This window comes from Crinia signifera, chromosome 19 (assembly GCF_055691185.1).
Source record: "Crinia signifera chromosome 19, ASM5569118v1, whole genome shotgun sequence".
NCBI lineage: Eukaryota > Metazoa > Chordata > Amphibia > Anura > Myobatrachidae > Crinia > Crinia signifera.
The window spans coordinates 89829080-89846875 of record NC_139226.1 but is presented as its reverse complement, the minus strand read 5'-3'; the positions used below and the strand labels follow the sequence as shown (position 1 = coordinate 89846875).

The following is a 17796-nucleotide window of genomic DNA, read 5'->3' as shown; positions in this document are numbered from 1 at the left end:
ATACATACATGTGGGAGCTAACTGACCTCACCCTGAGGAGTCTCCAGAACCGACGTCCCCGACACATTCTATACATACATGTGGGAGCTAACTGACCTCACCCTGAGGAGTCTCCAGAACCGACGTCCCCGACACATTCTATACATACATGTGGGAGCTAACCCTGAGGAGTCTCCAGAACCGACGTCCCCAATACATTCTATACATACATGTGGGAGCTAACCCTGAGGAGTCTCCTGAACTGACGTCCCCGACACATTCTATACATACATTTGGGAGCTAACTGACCTCACCCTGAGGAGTCTCCTGACCCGACGTCGCAGACACATTGTATAAATACATGTGAGAGCTAACCCTGAGGAGTCTACAGAACCGACGTCCCGGACACATTCTATACATACATGTGGGAGCTAACCCTGAGGAGTCTCCACAACAAACGTCCCCGACACATTCTATACATACATGTGGGAGCTAACTGACCTAATCCTGAGGAGTCTCCAGAACCGTCGTCCCGACACATTCTATACATACATTTGGGAGCCAACTGTCCTCGCCCTGAGGAGTCTCAAATCTCATTCCCCGATACTACGGATACATACGAGCAGGATCTCTGTCTGCATTCTAGGATTTACCTTTCACGGTTAGGTTGATATTAATCTCAGCAAACATATTGTCATCATTAATAGCAGCCACCTCACAGCGATAATTCCCGGTATCGGAGCGGATGGCGCTCAATATGACCAGCGAACTTTGGGACTCTATTTCAGCCCGATTTTTCAGGTCTCCTGATAATAAGAGAAAGAACAGTTTTAGCATGAAGCACAAGAGGAGACTATGGGCCCGATTCTGGCTCACTCGTAAAAGCAAATTCTCTCTCTAATGGACAAAACCATTTGCACTGCAGATTGGGCAGATGTAATATGTGCAGAGAGTTACATTTGGGTGACGTTTGTATTTCAAACTGATATCTATATTGCAGTGTAAAAATAAAGCAGCCCAGTATTTGCCCAGCTAAGAAACAAAATAACATCCAAATCTAACTCTTTCTGCACATGTTATACATTCAAACTAATAAGTTTTAATTTAAGAACTCACTTCCCATATTATCTGTATATTGTGGTCCGCAGGAGCTTCTATTGGTTGATGCCTGTCATGTGTACAAACTCCGCCCCTTGTGCAGCTGAATATGCAAGGCCGGACATGCCCAACTTCAGCATCCGTACACACTAATTCTGATTGGCTCTTCCTAATACATCACTCGCACCACGGAGCTGGAACAGCCTTGTGGTGGGTGCAGCTTCACCGTCCAATATGGCCTCCTATGTTTGCGGCCTCTTGCCCAGACATCCCCATGATACGTCTACCGAATGGACCATTTTAAATTGCACCGATCGCCACAGTCCAGGAATGCCCATCCATTTTCTGATGCCAACCAGACGATATCTTGTACAATGCCATGCTCAGAGTGCATCGCACTATCGTCTGCTATGAGTGTATGCACATCACAACGCAGGGTCCCGCCACACGTCAGCTCTCCCAGGAACATGGTGTACTGATGCATACCCGGCCTAAGAAGCAACATTTGAAGAATACAAATAAAAGAGGGTATGCGGCACCTCTCAGCGAGGCTCAGCCACGCGCTGTATGTCATGTGCGGCACATCTGCAGCTGATTAATCACACTGCATTTTGCTGCATAAAGCCTTCTGTCTGGTTGTTTAGCTTTGTGGAGAATAATTGCTGCATTTGTTGGTTGCCATTATGTAAATATTACATGCTCCTTCCAACGTTTGACAGTTCTGATCTTTGTGAAGTTTATATTTAGTGATCAGATTGTGGTGTTATTAGTATCACAGCCAACAATGTTATTAGGCTGTCGTAACTTCATATACTACAATCAATCACACAGCAGCAGAAGACATGGGAGTAGATTCACTATTGTACGGCCTAGCTTTCAGGCCCTAGTCTCCAACCTCAGTGCTGCAAAGTCCGTCATGGCATGCAGGACTGGAACAAGATCTTTTTTCTACCATGCTGTAATAGTGGGGTGCTAAAATCCACACTCATTCTGCTATCCATTTACAAAGGAGATTCCCCAGAGTGGAGATTGCTGGAAAGTGGAAGCGGCCTCTGGTTCCACAAAACCCATATGGAACACCGACATTAGACAGCAGAAGTACCTTCAATCACAGGGACCTTAATAGTGACAGCGGTTGAGACCGCCACATATCAGCTGGTTCCTTTACACACCGAAACCTAATGAATTACAGATGTGACCACATACATCTATCCTCCATACAATGCAAGTGGCGTTATACATAATGCTCAAGCTCAGTGTGACGCTCTAGTGCTGGGTAGCTAGTCCCATAAAAAAAAATAGTCTTATTTGCAAAATGGAGCAAATATGATACACAAGCAGCTTCTTCTGATTAAAATTATATGCATCATGCCTATATTCAGTGTGACTGCCGCTCGTATCTGGTTAAGAAATTGAATGTTATAGTGTTTTTCAGAAAACCAGTAACTTAAGATTTTTACTATGCAGAGTGACTGTCACACACTGAATATAGAAATGCCGCATTTTAATCTGCTGAAGCATCCTATTCACTCCACTATTAAACTGGATTTAAAAAAAACGCAAAAAAGGGACACCCAGCACTAGTCACCTCACTAGAAATGTTTAACGTGAAAAGAGGCTAGATGTACATGGACAAAGCCACAGTATACTTGCTGCAGGTACCAAGCTCCATTACATTTTTTTAAACGTTTCTTGTGATTTCATTGGACCATTGCATGGACACATTATTCCGTTACTTTCTTGGATTCCTACAATATAACAATTGTATGCACTCCGAACGCGACCTACCAGGGTTGATTCTTTTCATACTGAACAAGAAAGCTGACACTCCAAGGAAAGAACAGCTTTCCAGAAACCATACATCTATATCATAGTGTACCCCTGGTAGACACCCGAGGTATAGTAGGTTAGAGACGGGATCCCAATTACCGATTCAGAGACGGGATCACGATTACGGTGATCCTGTGTGTGTGTAGCGATTTACTGCACTTCCAAAGAGTCGCTCTCACTTTCCGACTAGCATGAAGGCTTGTGTGCGGTCCTCTCTTCCGTACTTGTAGACAGATTTATGCAGCGGTTATCCTTTAGGATTTATGGACAGAGATGCCAAGTGAAAAACCTAATTCCTGTACTCATTCAAGGCCTTTGGGGTAATTGACATGTGCAATTAGAATATCTAATTAACCAATGAATGCAAGAGCGTAGAATTCCTGATGTGGTTACAGCAATGTGTGAGGTAGTGAGGTTTAAGAACAATCTCATTGTCAGAAGAGGGTCCTGCATAATGTACTTATTCTGTGCAAATTAATCCATTGACTACAATACTGGGTAACTGACTGTAACGCTGGGTATCACACGTGCTATAAAATCTAATATCACTGCAAACCAAAAAAGCTGAAATACCCAGTTGTGGGCTTAAGAACAGCGCCGATTCACTATTGTCGTATATCACCGCAAACCTACCCTGAATTGTGTTATCCAAGTAGAGAATCGATGCATCATGAGCATTTGTCTTCTTCCATTCAATCCTGGGTTCGCTCGTGCTGGTGTGCTGAATGATACATGATAGCTTGACTCCTGGGAAAAGGAGACAGGTTAGACAATCTTAGTTACTGGCAGGTGACTAGTAATGGGGCCTACACATGTAGAGATTTTGCTAAGCAATATTAGAAATGTACAGATGGGGCGCCTCTTGGTCATCGCTGGGAATCGCCAGGCGAGAGCTTTGGCCGAGAGGCGCTCCATCTGACGGGGATGTGTGAGCGTCTCGCACACACGTCCCCGTCAACACAGTGGCGGGGAGCGCTTTTATCTGCCTGTCTCCGCTTCTGCGGAGATGGGCAGGGTTAGGGGGGGTGCAGGGAGCTATGGAGGAGTGGTGCAGGGCTCAGATGGAACAGCACGCATGAGCGTCTCGATCGCGGATCCTTGCGGTGGTGATAGAATCGCCAGGACCCACAACAATGACACGGGCTCCATCTGTAGATCTCACAACAATGTGTCAGCGCTGTGTACTGAGGGTATCCAGACAACGGGGCTACAGCAAAAAGGTTGACACAAGCATTAGGTCGACAAGGAGTTTTTCACTTTTTTTGGAGCCAACATGTGCTGACAGGTGGTACAGTATTTCATGCCCCACAATCCACTAGGACGTGGTGGGAGAATCAAATAGTGTGCCAAACAATTTAGTGTGCATGTTCACTGCGTTGACATTTTGCACAAAAAAAAGTTAAAACCCATGTCGACCTTTTGACTGTCAACCTTCCCCATGTTGACCTAATGCGTTTGTCAACCTTTTTGCATGTCGACCTAATGGTTGTCAACCTTTTTGGTGTAGACCCCTTGTCCCACACCTGTGCTGAGCGATCGGTCAGGTCCAGTGTTCTCCGGTGAGAACACAAGCCCTGAACGGCGACATAACTTGATTTATCCAGCATGCTGGATCTTAATCGCCAGGCAATAGCGACGCGCATTGCTAGAGCTCCTACACATGGAACGCTTAGGGGCATTTTCTAAGTGATCTAGTCAGAATACAGACTGCTGGTATGCGGAACGTAACGCGTTATGCATTTACATTTCAAATAACCTTTGTGAGGCAGCATATTGGATTTTCAAGTAACTTGTGCTATATGCAGAGAGGAAGTGATAACGCCATCACTGCTCATTGGCCCCAGACCATTTCCCAGCAGAGCCCAGTACTGGTATTATGCAAACATGTACCTTCCCTAACATCTGTGTAGTCCGGCAAGAACATCAGGAATGTGACCTTTACTCAACCAGCCTGCTGCAAATGAACCCTTTGAGGATCAACAATGTGCAAAATATCTGCTAAAACACCAGCATCGCTCACATTTGTTATATAAATTCAAATACAAACTGTTGTGTAAAAAAAAATAATATGTCTATATTTCCTATACAAAAGGTGACATTACAGGTCATTATGATGAATAAAAATATTTGGTTGGCAATTTTCACACCTATTTTGACAAGTTCACTTGGCACGCAAAGGGTTAAGAAACATAAGCAGAGAAGAGGCCAGAGACTTTGTGGTATCGGTTAGGAAGCTTCACACACCTAGATGTTATCACACTTACATCCATTGTGGGAAAAATATTAGAAGGAATAATAAGAGATAGTATCCAAAATTTCTTAGAACAGGGGAAAGTGATAAGTAAGGCTCAGCATGGGTTCGTCCAAAATAGATCATGTCAGACTAATTTAATTAGCTTCTATGAAGAAGTCAGTAGGGGGCTGGTCTTAAGGCCCCCATACATTAGGCCGACTTGTCCTAGGGACAAGTCGGACCCAATTTACCTGCGAGCCGCCCGGCAGCTCCCCGGGAGGCTCACATACAATTTGGCACTTGATGTGCCATTTTTACATGGGATAAATCGCATGCGATTTATCCCATGTAAAAAAAACCCCGGGGAGCTGCAGGGCGGTGAGCAGTAGTGGGGGCGGGCAGCGGCAGTAGTGGGGACGGGCAGCGGTGGTGGGGGCGGCCAGCGGCGGTAGTGGGGGCGGGCAGCGGCGACGGGCAGCGTTTGCGGTGAGCGCAGTGTACTTACACATAGCAGCAGCGGCGGGGACGGGACGCGCAGTGGCGGCTATTATATTTTTAAAATACTTGTCAAATGACCGGCCGCTCTCTGATTGGCCGGAGAGCTCTCAGCCAATCAGAGAGCGGCCGGTCATTTGACAAGTATTTAAAAAAATATAATAGCCGCCACTGCGCGTCCCGTCCCCGCCGCTGCTGCTATGTGTAAGTACACTGCGCTCACCGCAAACGCCGCCCGTCCCCACCGCCGCTGCCCGCCCCCACTACCGCCGATGGCCGCCCCCACTACTCCCCCGGTGTCTGTATGCATATGCCTGTCAGGTGGCAGGCATATGCATACAGGGAGGTCGGACGTGATCGTATGTACAGACCGTCCGACCTCCCTGATCCGGTCCGATGAGCACGGGACCGCGCATCGGATCGGATCAAATGTCACATACCTACGATTTTGGGCCGATTTCATCCGATTATCGGCACAAAGTGCCGAAATCGGATGAAATCGTCCCAAAATCGCATAGTGTATGGGGGCCTTTAGGGAAATCTGTTGATGTAATGCTACTTGATTTCGCTAAAGCTTTTGACACAGTGCCTCATAAAAGGTTATTAATGAAACTGGGTAATTTAAGGTTAGGAGATAAAATTTGTAATTGGATTAAAAACTGGATGCACAATCGGGGACAGAAAGTGGTGGTAAATGGCATACATTCCAGCTGGGGTAAGGTCCAAAGTGGACTCCAGCAAGGTTCAATGTTGGGACCTACCTTGTTTAATACATTCTTTAATAATATTGGAAGTGACAGTGATTAAAATTGCTAAATTTGCGGACGACACGAAATAGAGTAAGGAAATTAACTCAGGTGAGGATGTGGAAACACTACAAAGTGACCTAAATTAATTGGAAAGGTGGAAAATGCAGTTTAACATTGAAAAATGTAAAGACATTCATTATGGAAACATAAATGAACAAGCTACTTATAGGCTAAATGGAGTTATTATAGGGAATTCTGCTGTAGAGACGGACTTGGGGGTCATCATAGATGAATAATTGGGTAATAGTGCACACTGCTCAAGTGCAGCAGCAAAAGCAAACGGACTGACATGCATTAAAAGGGGCATGGATTCAAGGGATGCCAATGTGATAGTGCCTCTTTACAAAGCATTGGTGCAGTTCTGGGCACCACACCTTAAAAAGTTAAGGCCCCCATACATTAGGCCGACTTGTCCTAGGGACAAGTTGGACCCAATTTACCTGCGAGCCGCCCGGCAGCTCCCCGGGAGGCTCACATACAATTTGGCACTTGATGTGCCATTTTTTACATGGGATAAATCGGCCAGTGGTGTTGGGGGGGGGGGCGGCCAGCGGTGGTGGGGGCGGCCAGCGGTGGTGGGGGCGGGTGCGGTGATCGCTGCTGACCTGGCTGGGCAGTGTACTTACATAGCAGCAGCGGGGACGGGCAGCGCAGTGGCGGCTATTAGATTTTGAAAATACTTGTCAAATGACCGGCCGCTCTCTGATTGGCCGGAGAGCTCTCAGCCAATCAGAGAGCGGCCGGTCATTTGACAAGTATTTTCAAAATATAATAGCCGCCACTGCGCTGCCCGTCCCCGCTGCTGCTATGTTAGTAAGTACACTGCCCGGCCAGTTCAGCAGCGCTCACCGCACCCGCCGCCCGCCCCCACCACCGCTGGCCGCTGCCCGCACGCACCACCGCCCGGCCAGTCAGCCGGTGCTCAGTGACCCGCTGCCCGCCCGGTGTCTGCATGCATATGCCTGTCAGGTGGCAGGCATATGCATACAGGGAGGTCGGACGTGATCGTATGTACAGACCGTCCGACCTCCCTGATCCGGTCCGATGCGCACGGGACCGCGCATCGGATCGGATCAGATATCACACACATACGATTTTGGGCCGATTTCATCCGATTATCGGCACCAAGTGCCGAAATCGGATGAAATCGGACCAAAATCGCATAGTGTATGGGGGCCTTTACTCTTGCATTTAACTACATGGTGGTTTTCTGTTTGTGTTCTTTACAAGTGTCAAGATTTTGAGATAATTTAATTATCTATATAATTGTCCAATTAAGGGACCTTATTATAAGTTGACACTTGTTTACAATTAAGGGTTAGACACACATTTACTGTGCATTTTTAACAAATTTCTTTCTATGTAATACTTACCATTTATATTAACATTTGAAGAGTAAAAGTTATTCTGACATAAAATCTCTCCTAATATACTTGTGCAATTAACAGGTACATATTCTTAATGACTGCCCCCAAACATGTGTCTTCTTTTTGTTCTTTATAATTATATGTATTTCTGACTCTGGGGAGCACCACCAGCTTTGTAAATATAGAATTGAGGCTCTCTCAACTAAAAATACTTTAGAAACTGGTTACGATTTAATTATAACTCCACTTTCAAAATTGACAACATTTATCAAACGTCTTAGTAGAGTTATCAGTGCGGATTCCAACCAAAAAAACGTTATGAACCTTAAAAAGGACATAAATGAATTGGAACAGGTACAGAGAAGGGTGACTAGGCTAGTAAAAGGTCTTGAATCACTAGAATACAAAGATAGGTTAACCAGGCTGAATATGTTTTCAATGGAGAAACAGAGGTTGAGAGGTGATATGATTAGTATGTTCAAATACAGGATTTGGAATCATACGGAACTGGGAATGATTTGTTCACTAACAGGCCTATACTTAGGACACGTTCTGAGGCTCAAGAAAATAAATTCCGTACTGAATTAAGAAGATGATTCTTCACCATTAGAGCAGTAACATTCTGGAACTCATTGCCGGTGGGGTGATTACAACTACTGTTAATTAATTTAAATCAAAACTGTATGCATTTTTGGCAACTATGGGAATCCTATAGATATGACTTACTTAAGTCAGTAGTTACAAGTCAGATAGGTTTGACTCGATGGACGAATGTCTTTTTTCAAACCTAAATTACTATGTTACATAGATCCTAAATATATCTCCGCAGTGAGAAGTGTACAAGTCTGCTGCTAAATTACAGTTTGGGAGAAGAAATATTGGGGGGGGGATGCCCTAAAGCTCACACGCCAAGGCAGCGCTGCAGAGGGTATCATCATGGATCCCTCTCAGCATGCCCCCACTGTCATTCTGCAGATGTGCAGAGAGACTCCCGGGTCTCAGATCCGGAAGGCCAGAGACGGTGCCCCCATTGCAAAGGACAGCTCTTATCGCAAGAGCTATCCTTGGCGTTACAAAACGCATATGTTAGTGCATATGTGATTAGTATGAATGCAGGAGCCGGCAGAGAGGCATATCTCTCCTGTACAGGCTACAATACCCCCTATTGCAGACAAGGAGGGTCGGTGGAGTTCCTCCTATACCTGTGGCTGTGACCCGGGGGCATCTCCCTCCAGACGTTTTGCGTTTGTGGCAGGGTGCTAATCTCCGCGTGGTGAGTGTAGGGCACCTGCTATGGTGCTTATTACTAGAACATCATGCCCATTGTCTTTTAAGAGAGGACGACTACTCCTCACCGTAGAAACAGGGAATGTAGTTCTGAATTTAAATGTCAGACATTATCTCTGTGGGGTAAATTTACAAGGATGGGAGGAGTTCTATTAAATGTGGAATATTGCCCATAGCAACCAATTTGATTCTGGGGTGTGTGGTTCCGACACTTACTCTGAAATTCGTTCACCTCCGGGTTTGGATTATCAGTAATCAGCTTCACAGCCAGCACACTGCAACCTGCAGGCAGAGAACACATGTATTAGGCTTCTGTTATAGGGACACATTACCAGTGCATAATTACATGATGCAACACTGAAAACCATTTCACTAGGGGGAAGGAGAATCACGGTGTATGCTGCAGGCTGTCAGAGGATTGGCAAACATTAGAAACTATCACACAAGCAATATAATGATCTCCCCTTCCCTCCCCTCTGGGTTATTGTATAAAAGCAGGCATGTCCAAACTATGGACCTCCAGCTGTAGCAAGTCCCAGCATGCCTTGCTACAATTTTGCCATTAGGGAGTGCTAAAACTATGGGAAGTCATGCTGGGATGTGTAGTTTTACAACAGTTGGGGGCCACAGTTTGGACATGCCTGGTATAAAGGGTCGACAGGGTCTCTATCAACACCAAATGATTGTCATACAAAAGGACGACACAAGCAATGACATGAGTTTTTTTGTGTCAATTTGTAGATTTGCTGACTGTGTGAATGTCTACCTACTGACCGTCTCTCAAGTCATTCAGTACCTCTGCCAATCATGCCCTCTCACTATGGAAGCCACAAAGCCTCCTATTCATGTCCTTGTCATGTCCCACGTATATTACTGCAACCTTTTCCTCTTCGGCCTCTCCCTTCTTCAGTTCATACTCAACACTGCAGCCTGCTCAACTTTCATCCCTCGTCACCCCACACCTGCTGTCCCCAACTGGTTCCATGACTTCTAAAGACTGAAAATATTCATCTAGAAAACACTCTTCTCGCAACATCTCCACTCTACCAATGAGTTTCTCCTCCCCTCTTCCCAGACTATATGGGTGAGATTTAATAGGATGAGAGCTTTAGAAAGTGAGAGATTTGGGAAGAAATCCTGGTTTTTTTTAAAGCCGCAATCATTTACACTGCAAAATCAAACTGGTTTTGCAGTGTAAATGATTGCCGCTTTAAAAAAACCCTGGAGATTTCTTCCCAAATCGCTCACTTTCTGAATCTCTCATCTTATTAAATCTCACCCTAGATTTCCAGTCCTGCCTCCAGGATTTCTCCCACGCTGATTCTATCCTATAGCATGCACTACCTGGCCCAGTAACGTCCTTCCAGTCACCTAGCCTTCACACATGTCCTTATAACACGCTTTCATTCAAGCACATCACTTCTCCAGCCTCTGACTACCCCAACCTTGCTCTGTCCTCCACCTCTGTCCACTCATATCCCTTCTAGAATGTGGCCAGGAGGGAACTCTTCTTCTGAGCAACGATAAAATGTGCTAGTTACAATTATGCCAACAAATACACTTGTAATGATACATAATCAAGAAAATAGAACTCATTCATAACCTATATACTATATCAGGGGTCCTCAAACTCTTTTGCTCTGGGACCCCATTAGACAACAAAAATAATGACAGGACCCCAGCAATTTACTGCAGAAGGTCATCACATCACATGTGTAGTCAGCAGACAGCACATACATGGCAGCATTGTGGAGGCACAAAATGATGGGAGGAGTCTAATGTAACAGACAATTCAACAGATTTTTCGGTACTGTTTACCTAGAACGGCGCCCACGATTTTGATCTTAGGCATCGCAAGGTAAAAAATCGCGTCGGTCGCATCGCATGCGGCCAAAAAATCGCATGCGATGCGACCGACGCGATTACACATAGGGAACAATGTTAAATGGCCCAATTGACCCGATTTTACATAGGGAACAATGTTAATGGCCCACAGACCCCAAATAGCCACCCTGAAGTGTGAAATGGCCCCCCCAATTGTTAACGCCACCCCACGATCAACGTCAACCCGAAGCGTGGCGAGCGCAGCAAGCCCGCGAGGGGCGGCGGTACGCGTCCTCCGACCTTTTCATACCCCCACTATCCACGTCGGTGTGGAGTTGAGAATAGAAAGTGTGGCGAGCGCAGCGCGTTGGTATATTACAAGGTACAGCTACTTATTGTACTCGGTCACAGTATCTGCTGGGATAGCTATAATTACGTGGCTCATACTAGATCATCCTGGACCAGTAACATTCTTTACTAGAGACCTACAGCCACAGTTCCCCTCACTCTACTGTAACAGCTTGGCCACAGTGCTATTACCAGTTACAGGTAGGAGCCTTTCGCTGAAACCCATCACTTACTATACAAGTCCCCTTTGCCTACTTACTCCTGGAGAACATACTGTATGATGCAGGTTGGGATATGGGGATATATAACTACTACTAAGCACTCCCATTACTTTGCATGCACCCAGCATAAACATTTTGAACATTCAATTATTTCCTGGTTTTTGAATGTTTATATTTTCAGTGGAAACAGAGGATGCGGGATAAGTTCATGGTCAAGATTTTTGCGGGAAATCAGCATTTTATCAGGGATTTTTCACAACGGGGCAGGTGCAAAAAAAATCCTGCTAGATGCAGGCTTCGGGCTAATTTCATAGCCCCTGTAAATGACTTCAGCTGACTGTATATTCCCTAGTTTTTATATACCAGCATTTCCTGGGCATGCCTTAGCCAATGGCTGCTTCCTTGGAGGCAGAATAACTGGCCCTGGCATCAGGATTTAACCAGACATCCTGAGTAACGGGGTTATGCTACCCATGCACCTATGCGACGTGACATGTCCATCGCATTCCATTGCATCTTATTGTACAAAAAGTGCTCCCTTTCAGCACCAAATGTCGCATGCCATCCTGCGATGGCACATCGGGTGAATGAAGAGGGCAGCAGCATAGCGTAGCGCTGTGAAGGAGAGCTAGCGGGCGGTGGGGGTCAGCACAGCAACAGAATTTTAAACACTTTTTTTTTTTAAACACTGGGCGGCCCTATGTGCAGCACCTAATATCTACGCGACATTCGACCAGCAGGACCACGTATCACGTTGATTGGTCCCTAAAATGTGCATATAATCATTTGATTTATCAAACGCATGCGGTCGAAATCGAATGATTGCATGAAATATCTCATAAGTGTATGGGCTACATTACTCAGATGTCTGATGCAGTGGTTGGCTTAAGTAAAGAGGCCTCCTGCGTTTGCGTATTTTAGCACATCTGCTGCGCACAAAGCTGTAGGGACAGAGCCATTGAATCAGGGTCCTAGTAGCGAACCAAGATGTGAAGTTGAAGAAAAAGTAGTAAAATTAATACAAACTCCCCCCCCCCCCCCCCCCCCCCCACACACACACACACACACACACACACAGTGCTGAGGCTGCGAGAGCTTCTACGAACATTAGCCAGGAGAGTTTGCTGCATAAAGACACCCACCAGGGGGCGCCTGTCTAACCCCTCCTGCATGGGTCATGGAACCCTTCTACTGCAACATGAAAATATTTCATTTATTTAGTTTTTTTGTCATGTCATGAATGACGTCTGATATTTCCTGTGTATGATTATTCTGATACCAGGTAGGGAGTGTCCAGTCATCTAACTGCGCACACGCACGCACGCACATACACACACTCATTATCATCTAACAATATTACAATACACACACACATTTTCATATAACAACATTACAATACACACACACACACACACATATATTGGTATCTTACAATATACACACGTCTGAGAGCAGACTTTTTTGGGGGGGGGGGGCCCACTGGAGGAAACACCCCTATATTGTCCCACTGAGACTGCATATTGGGGTGCTAATTTTTGTTTGTAGCCAACAGAACTTTTATTGCATAGTTCTATTGGTTTGAGGTGGTTGACGGTGCTCCCTGAGTCTGAAAGATCGACTATTTGTGCAAGGAGAAGACGACTTTTTGGGGGCACACACACAAAAAAAAAAAAAAAAATAAGTCTTCTTTTCTCCTTGCACAAATAACATACATACATACATACAACTAAAAAGGTGCCCATACACGGCACATACTTTTTGTAATGCCCTATGATCGCATCGCTCGCAAATAGCACGCAAAATGCTTGTGTTGTGATGCAGCCCATAACGGGAACGATCATCGCACCGTGTATGGGCACCTTCACAATATTACAATTGTATTACAATACACACACATAAATTCAATGCCGTGGGCGAGCGGTGACTGCGAGCAGAACTTTTTACTCGCAGTCACCGCTCACCCTGTCAGTATTCAACTGACCCCCCTCATACGCAAATTCCCCCTCGCTCCGTTTTTTGAGCGAGGGAGAATTGGCGTATGTGCCTCCAAAAGCCGCGAGAATCGAGGCTAATTACAGCAAGTTTGCTGCACTAGCCGCGGCTCTCGCAGTTTAGGGGAATCCTCGCCGTTCTGTGACTGCGAGGATTCCCCCGGAACGTTGCATAGTGCGAGCGGCCGGCGCGGGGATTAAACTGCGAGGATCACTGGTTTTCTGCGATCCTCGCAGTTTAACCCCCTCGCCGGCCGCTCGCACCGGCATTGAATACATGCCAATGTCATCTTACAATATTACAACATAGACACACCTTGTCATCTAACCAGACAGACAATCAATCTATATACATGTCTAGTGTCCATGCATCTCTGAAACTACATCTGTAACAAACACAGAAGGTAACAGACTAGCTTTTGAAGCTTTTGCTTTGAGCTGGCTTACTAGTAGTAGATAAATAAATAGGTGGTCCTCAGGACCCCACCGTGTTCACGTTTTTCAGGGCACCTGGCAGGTGCTCAGGTGCACTCATTACGGACTGACACATTTTAAAAGATCCACAGGTGGAGCTAATTTCCCTTGATTCTGTGAAGAGACCTGCAAAACATGCTGACTGACTTTGAGAACCTGTGGGATAGGTAATAGTACTGCCTGGGAAAAAAAAAAATACGGAACTGGCACTACTGGGGACAGGCTATGCACCTGGCACTACTGGGGACAGGCTATGCACCTGGCACTACTGGGGACGCACAATCACGCAAGAAGCATGTGAGCAGCGCTGTATACTTAAAAATATATATTACCGCAAGTGTTTGGTAGAATAATAAGTCTTTACTTATAACCACATGAAATGTACAGATAGTATAAAACACAAATCTAAAAAAAAAATATCACATAAAAGGAACTGAAATATAAAAACACTTTAAAGTCTCAGGAAAAGGATTGGTAATATTGCTGTTGGCCCTTGTGGGAATAAGTCACAAGGTAAGTGCACTTTACCAGTTATTGTGTACCACTGTCAATTGCTGAGCTCCAATCCACACTAGTCCTCACTAGTTGTACAGAGCGGTTAGCAGCCGCTGGAGGTGGAAAGGGCAGATTACCCGCAAACAGAGACTTGCATCCTATCGCACAGGTGGCTAGATGAGATGGGGCCCTGGTGGAGTCCAAGATGCGGGGTCCGCCAATTGAAGAAACAAAGGGGGATATACTGTAATTGGAGCAGATTTGCCAAATTGTCCACGGGGGGCTGAGGGGTCCACAGTGTGGAGTCCTGAGCATGAAGAGGGCAACTCATTTCACTGCCGACTGCAGCTTTATCAAAGCTACGTACAACTAGTGATGACTACTACCACATGGGGATTGGAGCTCACCAATTGACAGTGGTACACAATAACTGGTAAAGTGCACTTACCTTGTGACTGATTCCCACACGGGCCAACAGCAATATTCCCAATCCTTTTCCTGAGACGTTAAAGTGATTTTATATTTTAGTTCCTTTATGTGATTTTTTTAGATTTGTGTTTTATACTATCTGTACATTTCATGTGGTTATAAGTAAAGATTTATTATTCTACCAAACACTTGCGGTAATTTATAGATTTATGTAAACAGCGCTGCTCACGTGCTTCTTGCATGATTGTGTGTATTTTTGCTTTCATGGGTACTGACTACCCCCCTATTGAGCAGCTGCTTTCTTAGAAACCCAGCTCTTGTCTAAGTGCCGGATTATTCTCCTTGAATTACTACTGGGGGGCAGGCTATGTGACTGGCACTACTGGGGGGCAGGCTATGTGACTGGCGCTACTGGGGGGCAGGCTATGTAACTGGCACTACTGGGGGGCAGGCTATGTAACTGGCGCTACTGGGGGGCAGGCTATGTAACTGGCGCTACTGGGGGGCAGGCTATGTAACTGGCACTACTGGGGGGCAGGCTATGTAACTGGCACTACTGGGGGGCAGGCTATGTAACTGGCGCTATTGGGGGACAGGCTATGTAACTGGCGCTACTGGGGAGCAGGCTATGTGACTGGCGCTACTGGGAGGCAGGCTATGTGACTGGCACTACTGGGGGGCAGGCTATGTGACTGGCACTACTAGGGGGCAGGCTATGTGACTGGCACTACTGGGGGGCAGGCTATGTAACGGGCACTAACAATGTGCAAGAAAATGATTGCTTAGCATTCAAATTCAGTACCTGAGATAGTACACAAACTTTGTTTCATGCACATGTGTGTATATATTTCATGTGTTTATACAACAGAATTGCATTTTGTGGTCACACGTGTGTCCAATCCTCAAGACACCTCATTGAAATAGAAAAATAATCCAAAATACGGACTAATCCAGAATGCTTCTGGTCCTGAGCATTTTGGATAAGGGATACTCAGCCTGTACAGCGGCGCACAGAGCACAGCACCCATACAGAGCAGCTGTAGACGTGTCTGTGACGGATAGCGGCAGCCACCACTACAGCTGTATCATCCCCTAATTATGGGCGAGGACTGCTGCGCAGAGTGTGATTGTGTACGTTTGTGTTCATGCTTTGTGCAGATTTATGCAGCAAGACTTACCAGACTGGGTAATTATGGGGAATATATCCGAACTCCGCATATTCATTAAGTAGGAGCGTATTTAGGAAATGATTACATAGTCACCCCATTCATGTACTGTATACAGCCAGTGTATCTGTGCATTTATAGTATACACTGTACTGTACTGGTGTTATTTCGGGTATGAATCATTAGGTCTAGAAGATAATGGTCAAAAAGCATTGGGTCAACACCATTCGGTCGACATGTTGAAAGGTCAATAGGTCGACACAAGCATTAGGTCCACATGGGCAAGGTCGACATGGGGGTTTTCACTGTTTTTGACCCGAATGTAGACAACCGGAACAAATTTTATTTATTTTTTTAAACCCATGTCGACCTAATGAATGTCGGCCAACATGCTGGTGGCCTAATGATCCATTAGGCCACCGCCATGCCCTAGTGGATGGTAGTGCATGAAATACCGCCTGTCGGCACATGATGGCTCAAAAAAAGTGAAAACCCCCACGTCGACCTTTTGACTGTCGACCTAATGACCTGTAATATTGCTGTGAGATGGGATCCCCATTGATCCACAAGGAAACAAACTGCTAGAACAGCAGCTGCAAGGGAAGCAGAACATTATGGGGTCATACCACCAGGTACTCCTTAGTCCCCGCTATCTAGGACAGGGAAGGACACGCCGGAACAACAATCGGTACTTGTGAGTTATCTGGGCGCCCGATTTCGAAATCGGGTCGGATCGGGCACATCGCATCGCATCGCATGCGACCATCGGATGCGATGCGATGCGATGACCCGATTTTTCCATAGGAATCAATGTTAAAATGGACTGAGTCCATTTTAACATGGAATTCAATGGGAAAAAGGGGTTCTTTTCATACCCCTACTATCCAAGTGGGCATGGAGTTGGATATAAACCTGTGGCGAGCGTAGCGAGCCACCGAGCCCGAAGCGTGGCGAGCGTAGCGAGCCCCGCGAGGGGACACAGAATACCGTCCCCTCGCGGGGCTCGCTACGCTCGCCACGCTTCGGGCTCGGTGGCTCGCTACGCTCGCCACAGGTTTATATCCAACTCCATGCCCACTTGGATAGTAGGGGTATGAAAAGGACCCCTTTTTCCATAGGAATCATTTTAACATTGATTCCTATGGAAAAATCGGGTCATCGCATCCGATGGTCGCATGCGATGCGATGCGATATCGCATCGCATCTGATTGTATGCCTTAACTTAAGGCATACAATCAAAAAATCGGGCGCCCAGATAACTCACAAGTACCCAACAATCTAACAGATAGAACAGAGGAGGCATAATGCAGCTGGGTGGGCATTGATGCCCACTGGACCAACGAGAACAACAGCTATAAGGGAACCAAAATATGCGACTGATTCAAGTGCTGTCAAATGTGAATTCATATGAAGTACATATGCAAATGACTCCACCTTCTCGTGCAGACATGCCCGCCTCTGGCTCTCATATAAGCTGGGTACAGATCAATCACGCCATTGGATCTAAGAGATATCGCATACGGAGCGTATTGCATAAGATGGCTGCGCCTCTCCGGCTGTGAGTGTATTCGCAGACCCCACCCCAGTTACCTCCCCCAAACTACCTATAACTTGCTTTGCAAAGAAATACACCATGCAAACGGCACAGCAAATCCTTTGCCACACGTGGGCAGTACGGCATGGAGTCATTATCGTTCCACTACGTCAGTGATTGACATTGTATCTATCTGCAAATTAGGCCCTGTGTCCC

General features: G+C 46.0%; 1 protein-coding gene across 1 annotated transcript in view; it reads right to left on the bottom strand.

The window, feature by feature from the left end:
• The window catches only part of JAM3 (junctional adhesion molecule 3), a 57749-nt gene that overhangs the window by 16382 nt on the left and 23571 nt on the right, over positions 1 to 17796 (bottom strand). Inside the window, exons 2-4 of the mRNA XM_083162901.1 lie at positions 9315 to 9380; positions 3541 to 3654; positions 633 to 785 (exon numbers count right to left, since the gene is read on the bottom strand). Of these exons, the coding sequence (XP_083019027.1) occupies positions 633 to 785; positions 3541 to 3654; positions 9315 to 9380 (333 nt within the window). The remainder of the gene's footprint in view (positions 1 to 632; positions 786 to 3540; positions 3655 to 9314; positions 9381 to 17796) is intronic.